Source organism: Chiloscyllium plagiosum, unplaced genomic scaffold, assembly GCF_037043375.1.
Source record: "Chiloscyllium plagiosum isolate Xiang-an unplaced genomic scaffold, Cpla_swu_hap1 HiC_scaffold_19, whole genome shotgun sequence".
Taxonomy (NCBI): Eukaryota; Metazoa; Chordata; class Chondrichthyes; order Orectolobiformes; family Hemiscylliidae; genus Chiloscyllium; species Chiloscyllium plagiosum.
The window spans coordinates 59,887,787-59,912,495 of NW_028270157.1; the positions used below are offsets into that span (position 1 = coordinate 59,887,787).

The window sequence follows — 24,709 nt, forward strand, 5'->3', positions numbered from 1 at the left end:
AGTTTGTTTTTGCAACGTGCCTTTGGTACTTTGTGTAAACACCTGATAATGAATCTGCATTGACAAAGTTAGTTCAGTTGGATGGATGATGCGGAGTGTTGCCAGCAGATGGGTTGATAAAATATGGTGCTGGAAAAAGCAAAGCTGGTCAGACAGCATCAGAAGAGCTGGAGAGTTGACGTTTCGGACAGGAGCCTTCATAAGTCCTGTGCTTTTATCGACTCTGACTTCCCAGCATCTGCAGTCCTCACTGTCTCCAACAGCATGGGTTTGATTCCCGCACCAGCCACCAGCTGAGGTCATCATGAAAGACTCCCCTTCGCAACCTCCCCCCCCCCCCCCCCCCCCCCCCCCCACGCTGAGACGTGATGACGTTCAGGTTAAACCACCAGTCATCTCCCTCTAATGGGAGAGCAGCCCTCTGGTCCCTCGGGACTCTGACTTTACCCACATTGCCTCAGGTGGACCATATTGTTCTGGACTATTCAGGGATTATAATTTTGGGTTTTACTGATTGGTAAAATTGATTAAACTTGTAGAATTTCTGTATGGATGCCCGGACTCAGGTGAGAATATACACTCGTTATTATTTGATGCACAGCAGAGAGATAACAGCTCGTATGATGAAACCTCCAGGAGTGCTTGCAAAATTGGCAATCTCAGATGTGCACTGTGCAGCTGGGAATTGGTCTGATTAATTTTTATACCAATTTTTTTTAAATCAAACCCATTCTACTCATAAGTGATTTTCTAGCCTTTATCATTCCTTCGCAGAGAACTCAGAACTTGTCATCTTTGACAAAAATGTACTTATGCAAAGCCTGTCCTAACTAGAATAAATTACTGCCAATGACTGAATATTCAAATTGAGTACAGTTCACCTCTTAATATGTTACTAACATCAAAATAATTCATTCTCTGTTAATAGCAGCTAAATTCCTGCCCTTTGAATGTGAAAATTCCCTCATGAGGCAATGGGAATGCGATTATTCTTGTTTGTAGCAGGCATGTGGTTATTTTACATTTTTAATGGAACATTTCACCAGCAAATCTGCCAGAAAAAAAAGACCTTGCTATTTATTATAGTGCCATTAACAACTACGAAACATCCCCCAATAATTTTTATAGCCAAGGAAGTAATTTCAAAGTGTGATTATTTTGTTGGAACAGAAGAGGTTCGAGACATTACCTCTCGCATCTAAGTCTGAAGATACACGATGAAGAAACTTTATCAGGGACACCGGGATTGTGGGAACCCGTACAAAACCCATGGAATAATACTTTTTTTTTTAAAAAAAAAGACCCTCCTGCAGTGCAGTGATAGTGTCCCTATCCCTGGACTGGAGGACAAGATTCAAGTTCTATCTGCTCTAAAGATGTGTAACAGCATCTCCTGACCAGGTTGATTAGAAAAACATGTTAAATATACGAAAGGAAAGAAAAAGCAGACTCCGGTCAAGGGTTCTTGTAATGTCCGTACCTCTGAATTAGGAGGCCAGGTTCAAGTCCCAGCTGCACAGATTTGTCAGGCAGGATCACCCCTCAATGAAGCCATGCTAACTTGGCCCTGTTTTACCACACAATACTGAGTACTCTGCAATCTCATCCTTAATAATGGACTCAACTCTTAACAATGACTTAGGTCAGGCTAGCCAGCCGACAATTTCCCATCTTCTGCTTAACCTCCCTTCTTAAAAAAGTGTTAAGTTTGTCATTTTCCAGTCATCTGGGATCATCCCTGACCCCACTGCTTCCTGAAAGTTCACCTCCAACGTCTCTTCAATCTCCTCAGCTCTCTCCTTCAGAACCCGAGGGTGTAGACTCTCTGGTCCGGAGAGCTTCCCTGGAACATTCCCTCTCGTGGTGCCCACTACAGACATAGTTGATGCTCTGGTATGCTACAAGTGGCTTCTAGCATATAGACTGTTGCAAAGTATCTATTCAATTCCTCTGCCATTTCTTTGTTCTCCATTTCTTCTCCAGCCTCACTTTCCAGTGCTCCAATGTTCACTTTTCTCTCTCTCTTACCTTTTAGATAGCTAAGAAAAATTCTTGTCTTTATGTTACTAGCTAGCATGCCCTCATGTTCCATCTTCTCCCTGTTATTGTTTTTAAGTTGTCCTATGTTGATTTTTAAATGCTTCCCACTAATCTTCACCACATTGAATGCTTTTTCTTTTGATTTATGAGAAATTAATCTCTTAACTAACTTCGCTACTCCCAAAGTGTCCCAATTAAGACAAAAAAAATTAGGTAAATGGCCAACCCCTTGATGTGGTTCCACTGTATCTATTGGTGGAGAGCAAATCTTCAGGAAACTCCAACTGGGCATCTTGCCTTGAAGACTGCAAGACATCAAGACTAGATTGACCACATGTATTGGGGAGCCCTTGCGTATTATTTGGACCAGTACAATCCCAGTTATATGCAGGCAACGGATAGTCCGATACCCCTTAATTGTGGTGCAAGGACCAAGTCCCAACTTTTGAGAAGGCACTGGCTACAGTAAATCCCCTTGGATTGGGGGCAAATTTTTAAAATGCTAACTAGTCGTCTTTATGTAGTCATTGGGAAGTATCCTGAAGTGTTTCAAGAGGGCCTCGGGAAGATAAAATGGTGGCAGGGCCAATAGCTGGGTAGGGCCAAGATCTAGAGGTAACCAGAGGTGTGACCTAAGTAATTCAAGGCACGACTGATCCACTATACCCTGTGCAACAGCGTAGATGCCAAGTTGGAATACCTAGAGGAACGGGGCATCATTCACCCAGCACAATTTGCCGAATGGACTGTGCTAGTACTCCCAGTTGTAAAACCTGACAACTTGGATTGCCTCTGTGGGGGTTATAAGTTGACATTCAGAACTTCCTGCTTAGTCAGTTATCTAATGCACTTGTAGAAAACTTGTATGAAAAGGTGTCTGGGATTCCCATATTTTATAAATTGGATATAAGTCTCATGTAGCTCCAGTTGGAGCCTGAGCAATCATCCAGGAAGTCTGTTACTATAAATACTCAAACGACTGCTTGAGTACACTCACTCTTTGGAGTGCCTTTGGCTTGTTCCATCTTTTAAAGGGTAATGGAGAACATCCTCCAAGGGATACCCAGAGTGGCAGTCTATCTGGATGATATTTTAAACTTAGGGGCTACTGCAAAAGAACATGTGGTGAGATTGGAAGAGGTCTTGCAGCATTGTTCTGAGGCTGGCATCCAGCTTAAATGGGAAAAGTGTGTAAGTGAGGTACAGTACCTTTGGGTACAGAGTCAACAAGGACAGATTCTACTTTGTTGAAGAGAAGGTGCGGCCACAGAAAGTGGCTTCAACTCCAAGGAACACAACAGAGTTGAAGTCTTTACTAAGACTCAAAAATCAGTAGAAAGAGATGGACCCTTATGTGGACCCTTCAGTGTCAGCTGTCCAAGGATTCCAGGAGTTATCCTTAAAAGGAAAAAGGGACCGGTATTGTACATGGTCAAAACTGGGGGGAAGACTCCAGAAAAAAAAGTTGACCAGCTCTGTTGGTGGGAACTCTCAATATAGGCGATTATTTTGATGGGTATGCCACTCTCACCAACTTGCAGAGGGGAAACGCGCCCACGAAAAGCTTGAGAGTCAGTCCTAAGGATTGCGAGAACTCATAAAGACGTTTACTTTGTTGCAAAAGCAACAGGCATGAGGCCATGGACAAAATGACTCAGGAGGCCCTGTTGTCGCAGGAACAAAAGAGAGCCCTCAGACTCCGACAGGGAGGGATGTGAATACCCTTACAAGGTCCATAGCGTATCACTAATCTCCCTATGCAGCTCATTGAGAATGGGCTTGGTAACAGGCAATGGCCTGCCCAGCAGCAGCGCATCACCTGAACCTTTTATGAACCTTATTTACCACTGGGTACTGAGGATCAGCAGTGGAGAACTCTACGCTGGAGTCCTCCCATTTTCCATCAGAGGACGCTCATAGCTGGGTATCCTTAGAGGGAGCCCGCATGTCCATCAGTACTCCTAATACCTCCAGAGAGAGGTGGGTACCATGGTGCTTTATCTTCGCATCCAACTGCATTTTGATTTCACGCCTTCCCATTCTTCCTGCCTCTTTCTCACCTTTTGATAGCTTTGCATGTAAATTATTCAATCGGAAACATGGATGATTTACTGGTGGTGGTTAATAAATGAAAGAAAAACCGTAGTGATTTGGTGATGAGGAGAGTTGTGTGTAAGAGCATTTCTGGATATATAAAAAACGCCCCCTCTCCAAGATGGGTGTGTGGAACTCCGTTCTGGGCTGGGACTAACCTATGTATGCCACGAGTCGTGGGCCTATTTTGTGTTCAATGATACATGATATTCCTTTCCATTTAGGCTTCCTGAGCCAGCCACGTTTTGAAAGCTGCTAGAGAATATTTTATATTCATTTAAAGTATGATAAGGTACAAGCATACGCCACCTCGTGCAACAAACACATTTTTCAGTGGTGTCTATTCAGAGGTAACTTAAGAATTTACATATAATTAAAAACTCCCAATATACAATATACCGGGAGCAACCACATCTGAAATTTATATTTCTGACGTGAGACAGTCTGATTTCTAACACTTATGGGGCTGAGGGAATAAGATGGGAGAAAGGAATAAATAAGAAAAGAATGAGTACTCTCTTTCCTCATGGGAGACTGGTTAGCAAGGTTAGATCACATGGAATACAGGGAGAAGTAGCCGTTTGGATACCGAACCGGCTCGAAGGTAGGAAGCAGAGAGTGTTATTTGAAGTTTGCTTGTCAGACTGGAGGTGTGTGACCAGCAGTGTGCCACAAGGATTGGTGCTAGGTCCTCTGCATTTCGTCATTGAAATAAATGATTTGGATGTGACAATTGGTAGTATGGTTAGTAAGTTTGCAGAAGACACCAAAATTGGAGGTGTAGTAGACACAAAGTAGATTACCTCAGAGTACTAAGAAATCTTGATCAGATAGGTCAGTGGGTCGAGGATTGGCAGATGGAGTTTAATTTAGATAAATGTAAGATGCTGCATTTTGGAAAGGTAAACCAGGCCAGGACTTGTAGACCTAATGATAAGGTCCTGGAGAGTGCTGCTGATCTTGGAGTGCAGATTCATAGTTCCTTGAAAGTGGAGTCACAGGTAGATAGAATAATGAAGAAGGCATTTGGCATGCTTGCCTTTATTGGTCAGAGTATTGAGTACAGAGGTTGGGAGGTCATGTTGCGGCTGTATAGGACATTGGCTAGGCCACTTTTGGAATACTGTGCAATTTTGGTCTCCTTGCTATGAGAAGGATGTTGTGAAACTTGAAAGGGTTCAGAAAAGATTTACAAGACAGAGTTGAATGGTTTGAGCTATAGCACGGTGGGGGAGGGGGGGGGGGCGGCGGGAATAGGCTGAAGAGTCACCGGACCTGGAACGTTAAATCTGATTTCTGTTCACAAATGCTGCCAGGTCTGCTGAGCTTTACTTTCCAGTAACCTCTATTTTTGTTATCTCCAGTGAGGTGCCAGAAGGCAAGGTCAAAGCAGAGAACAAGGTAGGACTGATAAATTAAACTGCATTTATTTCAATGCAAGAGGCCTAACAGGGAAGGCAGATGAACTCAGGGCATGGTTCGGAACATGGGACTGGAATATCATAGCAATTACAGAAACATGGCTCAGGGATGGATAGGACTGGCAGCTTAATGTTTCAAGTTACAAATGCTACAGGAAGGAGAGAAAGGGAGGCAAGAGAGATGGGGGGAGTGGCATTTTGATAAGGGATAGCATTACAGCTGTACTGAGGGAGGATATTCCTGGGAATACATCCAGGGAAGTTATTTGGGTTGACCAGAGAAATAAGTAAAGGTTGATCACCTTATTGGGATTGTATTCTAGACCCCATAATAGTCAGCGGGAAATTGAGAAACAAATTTGTATGGAGATCTCAGTTATCTGTAAAAATAATAGGGTGGTTATGGTAGGGGATTTTAACTTTCCAAACGTAGACTGGGACTGCCATATTGTTAATGGTTTAGATGCAGAGGAATTTAAGTGCGCACAAGAAAACTTTCTGATTCAGTATGTGGATGTACCTATTACAGAAAGTGCAAAGGTTTACCTACTCTTAGGAAATTAGGCAAGTCAGGTGACTGAGGTGTCAGTGGGGGAGCACTTTGGGGCAAGTGACCATAATTCTATTAGTTTTAAAATAGTGATGGAAAAAAGTAGACCAGATCTAAAAGTTGGAAGTTCTAAATTGGAGGAAGGCTAATTTTGACGGTATTAGGCAAGAACTTTCAAAAGCTGATTGGGGGCAGATGTTCACAGGTAAAGGGACGACTGGAAAATGGGAAGACTTCAGAAATGAGGTAACACGAGTCCAGAGGCAGTATATTCCTGTCAGGGTGAAAGGAAAGACTGGTAGGTGCAGTGTGACATCTGCTGGATGCCCAGAGAAATTGAGGGTTTAGTTAAGAAAAAGAAGGAAGCATGTGTCAGGTATAGACAGGATAGATTAAGTGAACCCTTAGAGTGTAAAGGCAGTAGGAGTGTACTTGAGAGGTTAATCAGGAGGGCAAAAAGGGGACATGAGATAGCTTTGGCAAACAGAGTTAAGGAGAATTCAGGGGGTTTTTACAAATACTTTAAGGACAAAAGGGTAACCAGGAGAGAATAGGGCCCCTCAAAGAACAACATGGCGGCCTTTGTGTGGAGCCGCAGGAGATGGGGCAGGTATGAAACGAGTATTTTGCATCAGTATTTACTGTGGAGGGAATCCTGAGGGACAGGATGTACATATATTTGGAAAGGCAAGGACTGATCAGGGATTGTCAACATGGCTTTGTGTGTGGCAAATCATGTCTCTCAAACTTGACTGAGTTTTTTGAAGAAGTAACAAAGAGCATTGATTAGGGCAGATGTGATCTATATGGACTTCAGTAAGGCGTTTGATGAGGTTCCCCATGGGAGACTGGTGAGCAAGGTTATATCTCATGGAATACAGGGAGAACTAGCCATTTGGATACAGAACTGGCTCAAAGGTAAAAGACAGAGGGTGGTGATGGAAGGTTGTTTTTCAGACTGGAGGCCTGTGACTGGTCTTCTGGCACCTCACTGGGGATGAAAAGAATTTCTTCTTCAACTCAGTCCCAAGGTTTGTCCCATATTTCTTCATTCATAGAGTATTGAAACTTCAGAATTCTCTGCCCCAGAGGGTTATGGAAGCTCAGTATGTTCAAGGCAGATTGATAGGTTTCTAGATACTAATGGTATCCCAGCATATACTGAAGGAAAATTATGTTTAAGTAAATGATCAGCCATGATTGAGAACAGTAACCAGAGCTGAATACTCCAATGTTACGTTCCAAATAGACCAGTATGTCCAATACCCAACAATATGTCACGTATGCTTCAGTAGAGAAGCCATGCACAACTCAAGATCCATGGATTCAAGTTCCACCCTCAGAACTCCAGGTCAAAATTAAGGCTGACATATTAGTGCAGTATTGAAGGAGTGCTGCACCTCTTGAATGAGATTTGTAGAAACAAATCCCATGGTATTACTATATTTCAATTGTTTAACTATCAAAATACTAAAAATAGCTATGTGGTCTTTATCACACTGATGTTTGTGGGTGCTTGCAATGTTGAAATTGCCTAGATTTTAACAGTAACTACACTTAAGAATCTTATTTTCTATTATGCAGAAATAGCTCCCAACAATTTCACTCTCACTCTCTCCCAAAATCAGTACAACAACCACAATAAAAGTTTTTACTGTCATTGCTAGGCCATGCAGAGAGCAAAGAGAAGGAAAATGTTTTGCCAGTAGTCCTATTAATTGACTGTAAAACTGTAAAGGGGCGAGTATCCATGCACTAGGCGATCACAGACTATGAATAATCAAATGTACCTTTCTGGGAGATCCAAGATGGCAGCCATCTGAGTGTCTGCTATGCTGGGTTCTGTGCCATACCCTCTGGAAAGGTGGGACTTTACCCCTCCACGTTAACCACCCCAGGAGAAAAATTGATAATATAAAGTTACTGAACATTTGGACCTGCTAAAATTGTGGTTTGATGGCTGTAAGATCAGGATGAAGGCGAATGAAGGAAAAGGAGCGAAAGAAGTACGTCAAGCAGGGCACTCCCTACTGTGTCAGGGGTGCCCACAGCCATTGCACAAACTCCCGGGGCAGCCCCTTTGGATTTAAAGGAGCAGCAGCATTTAGTCTCACAGTTTGCCAAATACAGAGAAAAGATTGAAGCAGCAATGGAGCCAATATCTACCATGCTGAAAAAGCATGAACAGGAGATTCAAACACTGAACCGGAGTAGAAATAGTGGAGGAGAGGACCGGAGGTCTCAGGAGGAAAGATCCAAACACTGGAAGACCAGGTTTAGGTCCTTCAGGAACAAGTAGATGGCCTGGAAAACAAAAGTAGAAGAAAAATTTACAGCTCGTGGGTCTCCTAGAGTGTGAGGAAGGCAAGGATCTCGTTGGTTTCCTGGAGAAGTGGCTCCTGAGGTTCCTGCAGCTGAAGTTGGAGTTCGGCATGGTGAACGTGGAGCAGGCCATCGGATTGCAGTGCGACTCCAGCTTTATAAAGAAAAACAGTTAGTGATTGAAACAGCAAGAAGAGTGGGAAGAGATCCATAGGCTTTAACATACAAAGGCTCAATTAAGCCATAATTAAGAAGAGAATGGCATTTGATGAAGTTAAGAGAAAAGTAAGGAATCTGAACATTCAGTATTCTTTGAGGTACCCGGTGGTGTTGCGTTTCGCTCACAGAGGGGCAATATATAATTTTGATTCAGTAGAAAAGGAAAAGGACTTAATGAACTCTTTGAAATAAAGGACTCTGGTTGGGAGTGGGGTGGGAAGGGGCACCGTTACGGACAATGGTACAGTTCTTCTTAACTTAGTCGGCCCCTTTTTTTTTCTCCTCTTTCCCTTTTTTGTGGTTATCAGTTTTAAAGATTTCATACTGCTGTTGTGTAAAACCTGATTTATTAATCACTTCGGGTGTTTGTTTAAGTTAAATGCAATTGTTAGTTTTTTTAGTTGTAGTAGTTTTTAGACCTTATAGAGTTAATGTCTTTTTCACTCGCCGCACCTCAGATAAGCTTCCTCCTCCTAGGGAAACACTGGTTGCCCTGGACGACCATGGCTAGTGATTTGTTCAGGTGGTGCACCTGGAATGTAAATGGGAGCAATTCCCCTATTAAAAGAAAGAAGGTGCTATCAAGCCTTAGGAAGGAAAGGGTGGACATTGCCCTGCTGCAGGAGGCGCATTAACTGACAAGGAACATCTGAAGCTGCAGCAGGGGGTTGATGACAGAGTATTGTTCTCCTCCTTTAGCTCTAAGAGTAGAGGAGTGGCTATACTCGTAAGAAAGAACCTTCCATTCCAGGTAACTGAGGAAATTAAGGATGAACATGGACGGTTCATCATTCTTAAAGTTCTAATACATGGAGAAGGGTATGGCATCCTGAATGTTTATTGTCCCCCGGCGCACCCTCTTAAATTTCTAATTGATGCAGTTGCTAAATTAATGAATCTTGGGGTGCGTCACATGATCATAGGAGCAGATTTTAATGGATCCCAGGGTAGACTGGATGCCAAGGGACCAAGCAGGTATGCTCGTGCAATCTAAGCAGTTGGTAGACATTTGTGAGGAGTTGGGATTAGTGGATGTATGGAGGCATCTCTGCCCTAATAGAAGAGACTTTACTTTTTATTCCAACCCACACAAGAGCCATATGTGAATTGACATTTTCCTTCTGCCGTCTGTTTGGACAGAATATTGGCTTATAAAATTGGGAATATAACTATCTTAGACCATATGATAGTATATATATGATAACATTTAGATGTTAAAATCAAGGGTGGTGGAATAGATGCAAGGCACTGGCACATGAACCCATTCCTGGTAAGGTATAACAAATTTGTTGAGTACGTTACAAGAGAGTTCAGGGCCTTCTGGGGTATCAACTCACGTATGGCCAGTAATCCGGCAGTACTTTGGGAGGCCACTACGCATGTTTATGAGGCTTGATCATTTCGTACTCAATGACGAGAAGGAGGCAGTGGGAGGAGCAGCAACGGATGCTGGAAACCCGGCTGAAGGTAGCTGAGGAAGCATATTATAATAGGCCTTCATTGGTCAAACTGCAACGGGTCACGACTCTCCAGGCTGCTCTTGACTCATTGCACACACAGGTGGAAAAGAAAAAGAGGCCTTCTTTGCAAAACAATTTAGGGAATTCTTTGCAGAGTTATACCAGTCGGAGGGCGGCGAAGGCAGTGCAATGAGAATGCAGTCCTTTTTTGAGAACCTGGACCTCCCCAGTATAAACACGGAACAGGTCTCCCTGTTAAATACGCTATGACAGTACAAGAATCTCCAGGGTCGCAAAGCACTGGGGCCAGATGGATTCTCAAGTGAGTTTTATCAGAAATTCATTAATGGTGTTGGTGGAGCCACTTTGGGGGATGTATAGCTATTCACATACACAGGACTGTCTTCAGTCTTCTCTTTGGGAGGTTAATATCTCCCTCATTTTAAAGAAGGGAAAACCCCGAAGAACGTGCTTCATACAATTTAGTTGTTGAATGCAGACCTTAACATTCTGTCAAAGGTGCTGGCCCTGAGGTTGGAAAAGGTCCTGCCCTATATTGTAAAAGACGATCAGGCTGATTTTAACAAGGGCCATAGCTCTTCCATCAGGAGGGTACGAACATAGTACAGGTATACCAACAAAGATTGATCCCGGGTTTGGTGGTCTCCCTAGATGCGGAAAAGTCGTTTGATTGGATAGCATGGCCATACCTATTTGGGGTCCTATAGCGCTTCGGTCTGGGGGAGCCTTGGCTAGGTGGTTGGCGGTGTTGTATAATGATCCTAAGGTGACAGTCATTACAAACTGTACTTCAGATAACTTTAGTATTGGGAGAGGTAGTCAACAGGGGGGTCCTCTTTCACCGCTGTTATTTACCTTGGCAATTGAGCCATTAGCCAAGGCTATCAGGAGGGTTCCTGAAATAGTGGGGCTAGGAGTGGGAATGGGGGAGCATAAGATCACTCTAAATGCTGATGACTTCCTTTTGTTCTTGGCCAGTCCGGAGGAGTCTGTTCCTTGATTGATTCAAAAAATTAATTTATTTGGCAGTTTTTCGGGTTCCAGGATCAACCTCTCAAAATCGGAAGCTGTGCCAGTTGGGGGATTAGTGAAGGTGCCTGATCTGAAGGATGGAATGCAGTTCCCGTTTAGATGGTCGTCAAAAAGTTTTTTATATTTGGGAATTTTTATTACCCCTTCCTTCCACTAGCTGTATAAAGCTAACTATACATAATTACTGGAATACGGTGAAAGCTTGGAGGATAATGAGGCAAGATGAGGGCAATTGGCTTAAGACCTCATCGTTTGCCCTGTTGGTGGGAGCCCAAGGATTTAAACCTGGGGCAATGGACTCTGGCTTTAAGGCATTGGAGAATAAGGCAATCTCTCGTTTGGGAGATTTATTCGAGGGGGAGGTCATGATGTCATTTAGTCAGTTAAGTCAGAAATATGGATTGTCTAATAGGACCTTTTCCAGTACTTTCAGAATCAGGATTATATACAAAGGAAGACCATGCTCCTGGCTCAGTTTTACAAGTCAGACGTGGAGAAAAGAGTGCTCCGGTGCACGGGCGCTCTTTCAGTTAATACTCTGTATCATTTACAGAAGGGATGTGCCTTAGGAGATGTGGAGAGACTCTCTAGGACTTGGAATCAGGAAGTAGGAGAGGATATTTTATTGTAAATATGGGAAAATGTAAAGAAAATCTCAATATGTAACAAAGTGCAGGCCATGCAATTGAAGATTTTACACAGGGCTCATATCGTGCCAGAGAGGCTAGCTAAGTTCAAGAGAGGAGCGTTTCCAGGGTGTCCCAAATATAAAATTAGTATGGGCACACTTTGTTGTAAGATCCAGAGGTACTTGTGTGCCATAGAAAGGGAGCTGAAAAAAATCCTGGGAATTGAAGTCAATCCTGGGAATTGGACCTAGTATTTCTTCTGGGGTTGCCAAATTTGCCTTCTCTGGGGAACACGAGAAGAGACTGTGTAACATTCTTACCCACTGTGCAAGGAAGAACATTTTAATGAATTGGATGTTGGAAAAACCCCCAGGTCTAATGGGGTGGCGCAGGCTGGTGATGGAGTATCTCCCCCAAGACTACCTCACAAATATGGTGCACCACAAAACGGAGTAGTTTTATAAGACGTGGCGGCCCTTTCCAAATTATATTGACACAGCTTAATCGGCAATATTAATCAGGGTTGTGATATAGCTGTGGAAATTAGTTTGGGCACCTGTGGGGGCCCTGGGAGGGGGAAGCTGGAGGGGAAAAAAATACGGGTACAATGACTGGTACTCCCATGGGTGGTAGTGGAGGTGTGGTGAGTGAAATGGAATAAAGTAATGTGATATAATTTAAGCTAATTTGAATTGAGCTTAATTTAATTTTTATTTAATTTGATTGTAGTTTAGTTTAAGTTATGTAGATATGTTTGTTCTGGTAGAATACTAGGTAGTTTATTATTAATAGTATTGTGATATGACATTGTTGTACTGCCTCTATCTTTTTGTATTTTGGTATTGTTTTTTATATATAGCTGTTTTGTAAAAGATTTGAAAAATATTTTAATAAAAATATCATTTTTTAAAAAAATGTCTTTTCTCATAATGGTGATGGATTGTGACGAGGATACACATATTATGAGCAACTCACTTTTAGAAAGCTAGCTCCTTAAGGATATTTCATATTCATTTAAAGAGTTATAAAGTATAAGCATACACCTCGTCATCCAATAAACACTACCTACGGAAAGGATGTTATGAAACTTGAAGGGGTTCAAAAAAACATTTACAAGGATGTTGCCAGGGATGGAGGGTTTGAGCTACAAGGAGAGGCTGAACAGGCTGGGGATACTTTCCCTGGAGCATTGGGAGCTGAGAAATGTTTATAAAATTGAGGGCTTGGATAGGGTAAATAGACAAGGTCTTTTCCCGGGGTGAGTAATACAAACAAAGTAGTATCTAATACTCTGTATATTGTAAACCAATTTACCACCTAATTGGAAGGCCTGTTTTACATGAATGGTACAAAGACATCAGCAGACTTTATCAGCGCTTTAGATCGTCAAAGCTGACTTGATTCCATTCTTGGTCAAAATACACATTTTCTAACAGCAACTATACAATAATTAGAGCATTAACTCCAACTGGAATTTGTCCTTTGTAGTCTAGGCATAGCTAGACCAAATGCTGTGGATAAGCTACCATAGTAAAAATATGAAGCTAACCTAGAGCTGATGAACAGTTCTCAGAGGAGCAAAGGAAAGGGAAGGATAATGTGGTGAGGCAGGGAGGTGGAAGAGCATGAGTGCTGATGGAAAGGATTTAGAAGAATGCTGCAGTTTCCATATAACCCCCCAACTCAAAACAGCCTGCTTCTCCTGTTGGCTCCTTTTCCCAACATGTCATAACACCTTAAGATTTTACATCTGAAAGAATCAAAATAAAATACAGAAAGAAACAGAGAAGGGCAGTGAGAAAAGACAATTAAATTAGAATTATGGGAAGAAGTAGAACTGATAGAAAATGAAGCAATAGTATAAACAATTAAGACCTAAGCAATTAATACTATTCTCTGAGTTACTATATACAACACTGCATGAAGCTAGCTGAGAATTTTTGAATTGGTATTAAACAGTAGTTTCTTAGTTTCACAGGTCTTGATTAAATATTTTTATTCTTTATGGTGCTTGTCATTTGGAGAACAGTCTATATACTTACGTATGCATTGGAGAGAATGCAAGCTAATAAACCACTGATGCAGCATTAATGTAATAAAACGACTTGGAATTTATCAGGTAGCAGCTCTGAGAGTTCACCTTTCTGCTTGTAACTGCAAAATTAGGTACCATTCACAGAATTGAGCATTCAGGTGAATTACCTCCTCTGAGGATTCCATTTAATTTCCATGTGTTCTAACCAACATTTCTAAACGTGCAGGTAACTACTATTAAAGGTTTAACTTCTTGGATGTGGGTTACTAAATTATTTGTTTACTAGCTGAATTTATACTTTTTCAGCTTATTTATAATAATCTGCACAATCCTGTGACTACATTCAAAGACAGTTTGTTAGTAGTCCACTTGAAGCAGGAGTTTCTTCCTCTGACAGAGAAGCTTCTCTCGTTTTTAACTCAGTGTCATTGGATGCCATATTTGAAACGTTAGCTGTCAAAGGCTCCAGGTGTGTGGCAATATAGCTTCTCTGAGAAACCTTGGGGTGAGAATTATAATAAAAAGAGAAGGTACTGAAAACACATTATCTACTGAGACAGCAAGAATTCACGTTACATCAGAAATGTTGCTGGTAAACAAATATGAACCTTTTGCTCATTTTAATACATGATCTTTTTGTAGTTTCTGTTAAAACAGAATGGAACATACTGAAAGATTTCAGAGAAATGTAAAAATAATAGGAGTTTCAACTTCACCATTAACTAGGATAGACAAATTAGAGGGGGTGGAATTCTTAAAATGTATCTGGGAGACTTTATTAAAGCCAGCATGTAGAAACTCCAACAAGGGACAGGGTGGCGCAGGACTTCGATTCAGAGATTGAAGTCAGGCAAGTGGTAAATGTGTCAGAGGGAAAACATTTCAGTGATCGTGACCAAAACTCTGTAAAAATTTAAGGTAAGCATGGAAAAGGACCACAGAGGACCAGAAATGTAGGTTTTAAATTGTGGAAGGCCAAAGTGGACTTGTAGGAAAATCTACATTTGAGCAGTGACGGTTGACCATGCAAGGCCAATAACTTCCTGGAAAGGTGAAGAGTAGAACCAAAAATTCCAGAGAACTGTAGTATATAGAACGTGCAAGTTGAATAAAGAAAAGCTTACAGTAGATGTTGAGGATTCTGAAATATAAAACCCCAAATATAAAAATGCAGGGGGCTACTTTAAAAAAAGATATTAGTAATATGAAAGGGCAGCATGAATAAACACTGGCATATAAAACAAAGAAAAATCCAAAGGCATCTTAGAAGTTTAATAGGACTAGAGGATGATAACCAGGGAAAGAGTGGGGCTCATTATGGACCCAAGCAGCAATTTATGTGTGGAGCCAGGAGGCATACTGAGCTTTTAAATGAATACCTTGCATCTGTATTCATTACAGAGAAGAACAATGAAGGTACAAAAATCAGAAAGGTAGACTGTGATGTATTGAACAAATTAGTATGAGAGGTGAGCTATTCACAGTTTTATCAGGCTTGAATGTGAATAAATCACATGCCCAGATGAGATATATCCAGTTGCTGTGGTAGGCAAGGGAGAAAATTGCAGCAGCTCTGACAATAACTTTCAAATTCTATTTGGATACAGAAGTAGGATGGAAAGACAGCTAATGTATAGTTGTTCCAGAAGGATGGTAGGGATAATCCAGGGAATTTTAGGGCAGTGAGTCTGATATCGGTTGTATAGAAACTGTTGGAAAAATCTCTGAGGAACCAAATTAATCTCCACTTGGAGAGGCAAGGATTAATATGAGATAGTCAACATGGCTTTGTCAGGGGGAGATCATGTCTGACAGGTTTGATTGGATTTTTTGAGAAAGTGTCTGTTTGTGTGGATGAGAGTAATGCAGTGGAGATAGTCAATATAGAACTTCAGTAAGGCATATTCACAAGGTCTTGCACGAGAGACTGATCGAGAAAGTAAAAGGCCAAGTAAGTCTCTCCAAAATTGTGGGCCAAGTGCTGGGAAGCGGGACTAGAACAGATAGGTGCTTAAATGGCCAGCTGGACTTGGTGGGCCAAAGGGCCTCATTTTGTGCTGTAAAACTCTTCAAATCTAAATAGAGACTAATTTCCTTTCTGGTTAGTTATGTTGTTAATAGCAGACCACGAGCACAAAATTCACCTTCAGTGTGGACAGAGGCATTGGGCCATTCCTTTGTGGCAATTATCCTAAAAACTTAGGGGTAAAAGTAAATGACTTTCACATACTCTTTTTGCTGAATGCTTGAATTTATCTGCATTGACACATAATGTACTTTTATCATCATTACAATTGAAGGAAAGTATTATACAAGAAAATAATCTTGCACATACAAATGGTTGCTTCTTTTGGTTGCTGCTACCATGAGAACTTCTTATTTCAAAGTAAAATATCTGTAAAGTTGTAGTTGAGTCATCTCTACAGAGAATGGAAAAGGCAACTGCTGTCATCACAGCTGGTCTATGATCTCCTACCAAGATATATTAATGACAGAACTTTTCTAAAAATATGAATTTTTATCTTTTAAAGGTATCGAAAAGTTCCCGGTGATAAATGTGAAGGTGGTTTCATGCCCAATCGATCAGAACAAATCACAAACGTGAGATGTGAGAAGGTTTTGTCACTGAAAGATCCTGTAAGTAAGCTGAGCTGTATGGAAAGAAGAACAACTTATCCATTTATATTCTTGGTAGTATGCTTGAGCAGATTCTGGCTGAAGCATCAGGGGAAATTCTTGAATAAGCACCATCTACCAGCTTAGGTAATTGTGGGTACACTGAGTGTAATGGATGGAATATTATGGGCTATACACTTTAACAGTGAAATGATGCAATACATATTGTGAGGTCTGATTGTTGTCTTCTTTCATCTATGTGTATACATGTCTTTGTTTGCTGACACCAGCACATGAGCCCTGTGTAGCACTTAAGTTTTCAGATGGAGGAGGGAGATTCCAGATGGGATGGGGAAATACATCCTGGAACCTGGAAAGAATTGGAACGCAACCCGGGACCCAGGAAACAGGGTGGGGGAGGACACAGCTTCCCAGTCCCGTGTGACCATCCCATGTTTCCCTCTCTCCCAATCCTCATTCCTCATCACTGAACCACTTTTCAGAATCGGTCATCTTCTCTGCCATGCAGCCTTTGTGTAAGGTGTCGAAAGCATATTTTACATCCTGATGTAGCAGGTCTGGAATTGTGCGCCTGCACATTTCCTGGTCAACTCACATTTTGTAGTTGTCCACAGACACTGATATATAATAAATTTAGAGCCAGAGATTTACAAACAAATTTAGCATCCTTTTGGCCTCAGCGATTTAAAAATAAATGTTTAGAAGTTAATGTCCTCAGAACATTAACCTGGATTCTCAATTGCTAATCAGCTGACATTACCACTGCCACTACCCTACTTTGGTTCAGATATGGATTAGTTCTCATTGCTGACTCACTGATTAAATAGATTTTGAAATAATGGGAAGATTTTGTGGTATGATCAGCTGCTCATAAAGTTTAGTTCAGTTTTGAGTTTCAGAGATAGTTGTCAGAGGTGATTTTGTTTTTCCCCCTCTTATAATAGGATTAGATGGAAGCTTTGTGTTTCTACTTAGTTCTGCAAAATAGTCAACTTGACAGAAACCTGCAGTCAATGGGCATTGCATAACATTTAATTCTGTTTTGTTCCAATCCATTTAGATTTCTATTTCATGACATGTATCATGCTTAAAGAAACCATCATAATTTTGAGTTGTTTATCTTGGTTGGATAACTCACATTAATTGTATTAGTAAATGTGTGGGATCGTTACTTTGTTACTGATGTGTGGGATTGGTTACTCTGTACAAAATAGAGGAATGCATTAAGCAGTGACCTTTATGAGCCACTCCAAAAGTGTGTGACACAGAAAGGAAATGAAATAGGTGTAAGATTGGTATTCTTTCTATTTGATAACATGATCTAAGCTAAGATTCCTGTATGAAAAGTGTGCTGAATTTTTATTAAGAGATTCCATTTTTTAGATAAAGGCAATAAAACTACCAACCCCTAGTCCACTGCCATCACCACTCCACTCCTCCGCCCAAAAATTTTTTCCTGTCGTTCAATTGAAAATTCAAAGGACCAAGACAATCTTTTTAAAGAAGTATATCAAGTTCTAATATCATTTCTGTAGTCCCCTCTCAGCTATCAAAAATGCAGATTTGCTACTTGCAAAATGGCTGTTTCCCTGCACAACATAGTGGCTCAGTGTTAGTACTGCTGCCTCGCAGTGCCAGGGACCTGGGTTCGATTCCAGCCTTGGGTGACCATCTGTGTGGAGTTTGCACATTCTCCCCCTGCCTGTGTGGGTTTCCTCCGATTGCTCCGGTTTCCTCCCACATTCCAAAAGATGTGCAGGTTAGGTGGATTGGCCATGCTAAATTGCCCAGAGTGTTCAGGGATGCGTAGGTTAGGCACATATAGCATAGGAGGAATGGGTCTGGTGAGTTACTCTTCGGTGAGTCGAAGTGGACTTGTCGGGCCGAAGGGCCTGTTTCCACACTGTGAACAACAGTAATAGAATTTCTAAATCGATTTCATGTACTGATACAGAAGTTTCTGCAATGACCTAATTATGAGTTTATGTCAACATTTAAGTCAATATCATCCCATTGGATAATAACTTCAAGACTTTCTGAGAGTAAAGTTAGTTTACGCGGAAGGGTAAAATCAGGGTGAACAATCAGAGCTCAAGGGTAGCTCAGTTTTCTTTGTTTGCTTAATTTCCATGCTCGAAGAAATTAAAGAAGTATATCAAGCTATCATTTACACACAGGTACGGTGCATATAAGAAAATGCAACAATGGAAGTCTGTAATTGTTTAAAATCTGATACATTTAAAAACAAAAACAAACATTTAATTCCTCAGGAAGTAATTTGGTGTTTAAAAAAAACACTCCCGTATAAAAAAAACAAAAGTGTGGTTTTAGTTTCATTATTAATTTTATCCATAAGTTTACCACCCTATTCAGAACTGCATCACTGTAGGAAATTTGTATGAGCTGTATATTTCTGAGGTGGTTACAGGAAATTGGGATTACATTTATGAAAGGGCAAGGATTTCGCAGAATCAATATGGAATTCAGGCATGTATGTGTATACCATCAAGTTTTTGTGTTAGAGTCATAAAGAAATACAGCATGGAAACAGACCTTTCAGTCCAACCTTTCCGTGCCAGCCAGATATCCTATATAAATATAGTCCCGTTTGCTAGCTTTTGGTCCATATCCCTGTAAACCGTTCCTATTCATAGATCCATCCAGATGTCTTTTAAATGTTGTAATCGTACCAGCCCCTACCATTGCCTCTGGCAGCTCATTCCATACAATCAACATTCTCTGCCCTGTAGTTTTGGACTGCCCCATCCCCGGAGAGCACCTTGCCTATCACCCTTCAGCCTCCGAAGCTCTAGAGAAAGTAACCCAGCCTATTCTGCCTCTTCCTGTTGCTCAAATCCTTCAACCCTGGCAACACCCTTGTAAATCTTTTTTAAACCCTTTCAAGTTTCACAACATCCAAGAATTGCATGAATTACTCCAAATATGGCCAAACCAATGGCCTGTACAGCCACAACATGACCTCCTCAACTCCTATACTCAATGTGGTGACCAATAAAGGTAAGCATAACAAATGTTGCCTTCACTATTCTATCTACCTGTGACTCCACTTTAAGGAAATATGAGCCTGTACTCCAAGGTCTCTTGTTCAGCAACACTCCCCATTAAGTGTATAAGTCCTGCCCTGATTTGTCTTTCCAAACTGCAGCACCTCATGTTTATCTAAATTAAACTCAATCTATCACTCCTCGGCCCATTGACCCATCTGATCAAGATCCCACTGTATCTGAGGTAGCCTTCTTCATTGTCTACTGCATCTCCAATTTTAATGTCATCTGCAAACTTACTAACCATACCCCCTATGTTCACATCCAAATAGTTTACATAAATGACAAAAAGCAGTGGACCAGCACCAAAACTTGTGGCACAGGCCTCCAGTCTGAAAAGCTACCCTCCACCACCACCACCTTCTCTCTGTCTTCTACCTTTGAGCCAGTTCCGTATCCAAATAGCTAATTGTATCTATATTCCATGTGATTTAATCTTGCTAATCAGTCTACCATGAAGAAGCTTGTCAAATTCCTTACTGAAGTCCATATAGATCACATCCACTGCTCTGCCCTCATCAATCCTCTTTGTTACTTCTTTAAAAAACTCAGTGAGAGTTAATGAGACAGGATTTCTCACGTACAAAGCTATGTTCACTATTCCTAATCAGTTCTCACCTTTCCAAATACATGTAAATCCTGTCGTACAGGATTCTGTCCAACACCTGCCCACTACCAGTATCTGGTTCAATGCTCTATTGTTCCCTGGTTTTTCCTTACCACCTTTAAGTAGTGGTACCACGTTAGTCAGCCTATAGACTTCCAGCATCTCACCTATGGCTACTAATGATACAAATAGCAAGAGGACCAGCAATCTCTTCCCTCACTTCCCACAGAGTTCTAGGGTACAACTGATCAGGTTCCTGGGATTTATCCACTTTTATGCATTTTAAGACGTCCAGCACCACCACCTCTGGAATTATGGTCAGTTCTCAAGATGTCCTTATTTATTTCCCCATTCTCAATAGCTTCTTTGTAGCAAACACTGATGAAAAATACTTGTTTAATATCTCGCCCATCTCCTGCGGTTCCACATGTAGACGGCCTTGCTGATCTTTAAGGGGCCGTATTCTCTCTCTAGTTACCTTTTTGTCCTTCATCTATTTTTGAATCCCTTTGGATTCTCCTTAACCCTATTTGCCAAACTTATTTTGTGTACCCTTTTTACCCTCTGATTTTCCTCTTAAGTATACATTTCCTGCCTTTATACTCTTCAAGGGATTTACTTGATCCCTGCTGTCTGTTCTTGACATATGCTTCCTTCTTTTTCTTGACCAAAGCCCTAATTTCTCCAGTCATCCAGCATTTCCGACACATACCTGCCTTGCCTTTCACTCTAACATGTACATATTTCTTGTGGACTCTTGTTTTCTCAATTTTGAAGGTGTCCCATTTTCCAGCCGTCCCTTTACCTACGAAGCCCCCTCCCCCCCCCTCCCCGGCAACTTTTGAAAGTTCTTGTCTAGTGTTGTCAAAATTGGCCTTCCTCTAATTTAGAACTTTAATTTTTAGATCCTCTCTATCCTTTTCCATCACTATTTTAAAACTAATAGAATTATGATCGCTGCCCCCCAAAGTGCTCCCCCACTGTCACCTCAGTCACCTGTCCTGCCTTATTTCCCAAGAGTAGGCCAAGTTTTTGCGCTTTCTCTGGTAGGTACATTCATGTACTGAATCAGAAAATTTTCTTGTATGCACTTAACTAATTCTTCTCCATCTAAGCCCATAACACTTTGGCAGTCCCAGTCTATGTTTGGTAATTAAAAACCCCTACTATAACCACCCTATTATTCCCATGCTGAGATCTCCTTACAAGTTTTTTTCTCAAATTTCCACTCACTATTGGGAGGTCTGGGTTGCGCTGCAAGTTAGCAGTACACCATATTTAACTTGACAGGGTAAACACCCACGGAATAATGATCCCAATGACTGGGAAATCCAAACCCAGAAGTCACAGGCTAAGGATAGAGGGTAGACAATTTAGGACTGAGATGAGGAGAAAACTCTTCACCCAGAGAATGATGAGCCTGTGGAATTCTCTACCATAGAAAGCAGTTGACACCAAAATATTGAATGTTCTCAAGAAGGAGTTGGATATAGTTCTTGGGGATCATATGGTATGGGAAAGAAAATGGGAACAGGGTATTGAGTTGGACCATAAACCATGATCATATTGAGTGGTGGAGCAGACTTGAAGGCTGATGGGCCTACTACTTTTCCTGTTTCTATGTTTCTAATCCTACCATTCAAGCTTATATTTCAGAAAATTCTGTGCTAGATGTAGTATGGTGCTGTACAAGTGTAAATTCTTTATGCATGTTACATGTAACTAAAATGAGTTTCAGTTGTTTGAATTTTGTAAATGTTTTTCTTAGCAGTTACCCAAGATTACTGTTGTCATCATTGTAGTAAGTGCGTTGGCAGCAGCAGTGCTGATGATGATCGGCGTTGTTCTTATTTTTAAGAAATATGTGTGTGGAGGAAGGTAAGAGCTTGACATTTCTAATTGGTCTTCCTTTTTTTTAGTCACCTCTGTTTTCCAAAGTCAAACAAGTGAAAGTCATCTCTGCTCAACAGTATTTTGGTTATGCATTTCACAGTGAGCTGGTTCAGGAAGCATGTTGGTGTGTACCATAGATGTTAGTTTCAAACAGTGTTATTCTGATCACTGATCATCTTACTTCCAGTTATTACTGAACTGTGAATAAATGTTGCCATTCCATTTGAACTGGTTATTGTCTACAGATCATTCTGCTATAACACATGTTTTGTTAACGCAAATTCGCTATAACACGATTGATGAATTGTTTCTAAAGCACGAACTTTTAAAACATGTTTTGGATGTAACGCAATTACGTCGGCAACACTTTAAGCACTGTTTCTAAAGTACAATTTTTCTCTAACACAGGGTTGCACAGGAATGCAACCATCATATTATAGAACTACCTGTAATTTGAAAGTTTCTGCTCTTTATAAAGCATGTCATCAGACTAAGCTCTTAGCAACAATATCTGCAGGAACATAAGAGGTTAAAATGTAAAAGCATAAAGGAGTTGGCCACAAACCGCACATTCAGTAAGCAATTAAGAGTTTGCCAATTTATTTTTAACTTTTGGATATTATTTTAACTTTAATCACTGGTTCACAGCTTTCTGGTTAGTGGACTGTCTAAATGTGCATCCAGTTCATCGCAGGATATTCCTGTAAGTGACACGGTGGCTCAGTGGCCCAAAACAATTCCACCCTCGGGTGTCTGTGTGGAGTTTGCACATTCTCCCCGTGTCTGCATGGGTTTCCTCCCACAGTCCAAAGTTGTGCAAGTTAGGACCAGGCTAAATTGCCCAGAGTGTCCAGGGATGGATTAGCCATATGGGAATGTAAGGTTACAGGGATAGAGTAGGGAGGTGGCTCTGGGTGGGATGCTGTTGCGAGGGTCAGTATGGACTCAATGGGGCAAATAGCTTGCTTCCACATTGTAAGGATTCTAAGATTCAGTCGTCTTATTTCATTTTGAGGTGATCAGGTATTAAACATTTGATCCAATATCTTTATCCATTCCAATAAGTATGGAATTGCCCAAAACCACTGAATTGCTTCTCTTTCTGTGTAGAACCTTGGTCTATCGTTATTCAGTCCTGAAAACCAATACTGATGAGGCCTGCATTGCTGATCATCTGGACAGCAGCAGAACAAGCACTGAAAGAGTTTATCATGATGATTCTGATGTTGTGAGTACCTCATCTATTTTAAAGTGTGCTCAGTGAGTGAACTCAGGATGGTTCATTTACTTGTATTTATTGTTCATGTCTTTGCTTATTTGACAGAGCACTTTGTTTGACTTTTCACATTGTGAGTCCACAAGTTCCCAATTGTGCTAAGTTTATACGGGCAAACCATTGGTCCTAAATACTTTCTCTTGATCCTTGGCCTCATAAACAAGGGCTTATGCCCGAAACGTCGATTCTCCTGTTCCCTGGATGCTGCCTGACCTGCTGCGCTTTTCCAGCAACACATTTCCAGCTCTGATCTCCAGCATCTGCAGACCTCACTTTCTCCTCATAAACAATATAAAAGCTAAACTCCAAACTTCTAGTGACTTGTAAGAGAATAAAGTCAAATGTTTGAGTGCCTTGGAGAAAAGTGGGAGAGTCATTAGCTGTAATATCTTGACCAAGATCAGCCTCCCCAGTGGGTCTTACCTAAATGCCGAGTTATTACTTTGGTTAGGAAAGAAATTGCTTTATAATGACATGGAACAGGCATTCTTGGTTCTCCAAACCTGCTTGCCTCTGCAAACCTTGTACTGGGGCCCTTTGCGTTACAAGAGCATTGTGCACAAGTCTTACAAATCAAACAAGAGGAGGAATTCCATCTGAGCCAATTGTGAGTGAGCAGAGCAATCGAGTGAGGAAGTCAGTAACCATTTCCTGACTTGGGCTGCTTTGGATTACAGCCAGCCCTGGGAAGACAGGAAATGGCTGGTTTGCTATTGAGCCTGAGCGGTTGGGCCAATTATCACAGGCCAACTCTGAGCCCCAGTCTATTTGCAGTGCCAGGAGTGTAAAGATCAAAGAAAATCTAGGATTCTTTAGTGAGGCTGTCTCCAACTGTCACCTTTTGGACTACTCCCTGTCCTAAATGGATGGAGCGTGTGCAGTGCACTCTTCTCCCTCTTGAACTTCATAGTTACATTCAAGGTCCTACAATAGATTGTTCAAACATTTGCATTACTGAACAATCACTTGCCTGAAACAGGATTGATGTTGATCCTGGTCTGCCTGAAAATGCTTTCAGTCAGGGCAGTGGCAGCTAAAACTTGGCTTAACTTTATTTCCGCATCCCATGGATCTTCATTTTCGACCCCACCCCACAAAAAAAGTCTACAGATTGTCCCATTATGAGGACTCATTGTGGCCAATTTAAAACCACATTCTAAACTGATAAGTGCGAGGAGTTGAGATAATTAATAACTTTAGAAAGAAATTGGATAAACACTTTTAGGGAATTCCAGCTGTATGGTCATGGGGATACAGCAGGGTGATGGCACTGAGTGGACAGCTCTGCCAAGACCCTGACATAAGTTCAATGGGCCGTTGATATCTACTGTACCATAAAGGGCTCCAACTCAATGTTACATCACAGACAACATTAATCAACATCGAATAGAAAGGTGACCTGCATTTC

The 24,709-nt window shown here is 41.2% G+C and overlaps 1 protein-coding gene across 2 annotated transcripts in view; it reads left to right on the forward strand.

Annotated features, from left to right (window-relative positions):
* The window catches only part of LOC122559514 (sortilin-like), a 116,800-nt gene that overhangs the window by 89,719 nt on the left and 2,372 nt on the right, over window positions 1-24,709 (forward strand). The window contains exons 19-21 of one of the 2 annotated variants that reach the window (XM_043709089.2): window positions 16,355-16,460; window positions 21,904-22,010; window positions 23,136-23,253. In XM_043709089.2, the coding sequence (XP_043565024.2) occupies window positions 16,355-16,460; window positions 21,904-22,010; window positions 23,136-23,253 (331 nt within the window). Of the gene's footprint in view, window positions 1-16,354; window positions 16,461-21,900; window positions 22,011-23,135; window positions 23,254-24,709 lie in introns of both variants that reach the window. The other variant, XM_043709088.2, reaches the window with a different exon arrangement.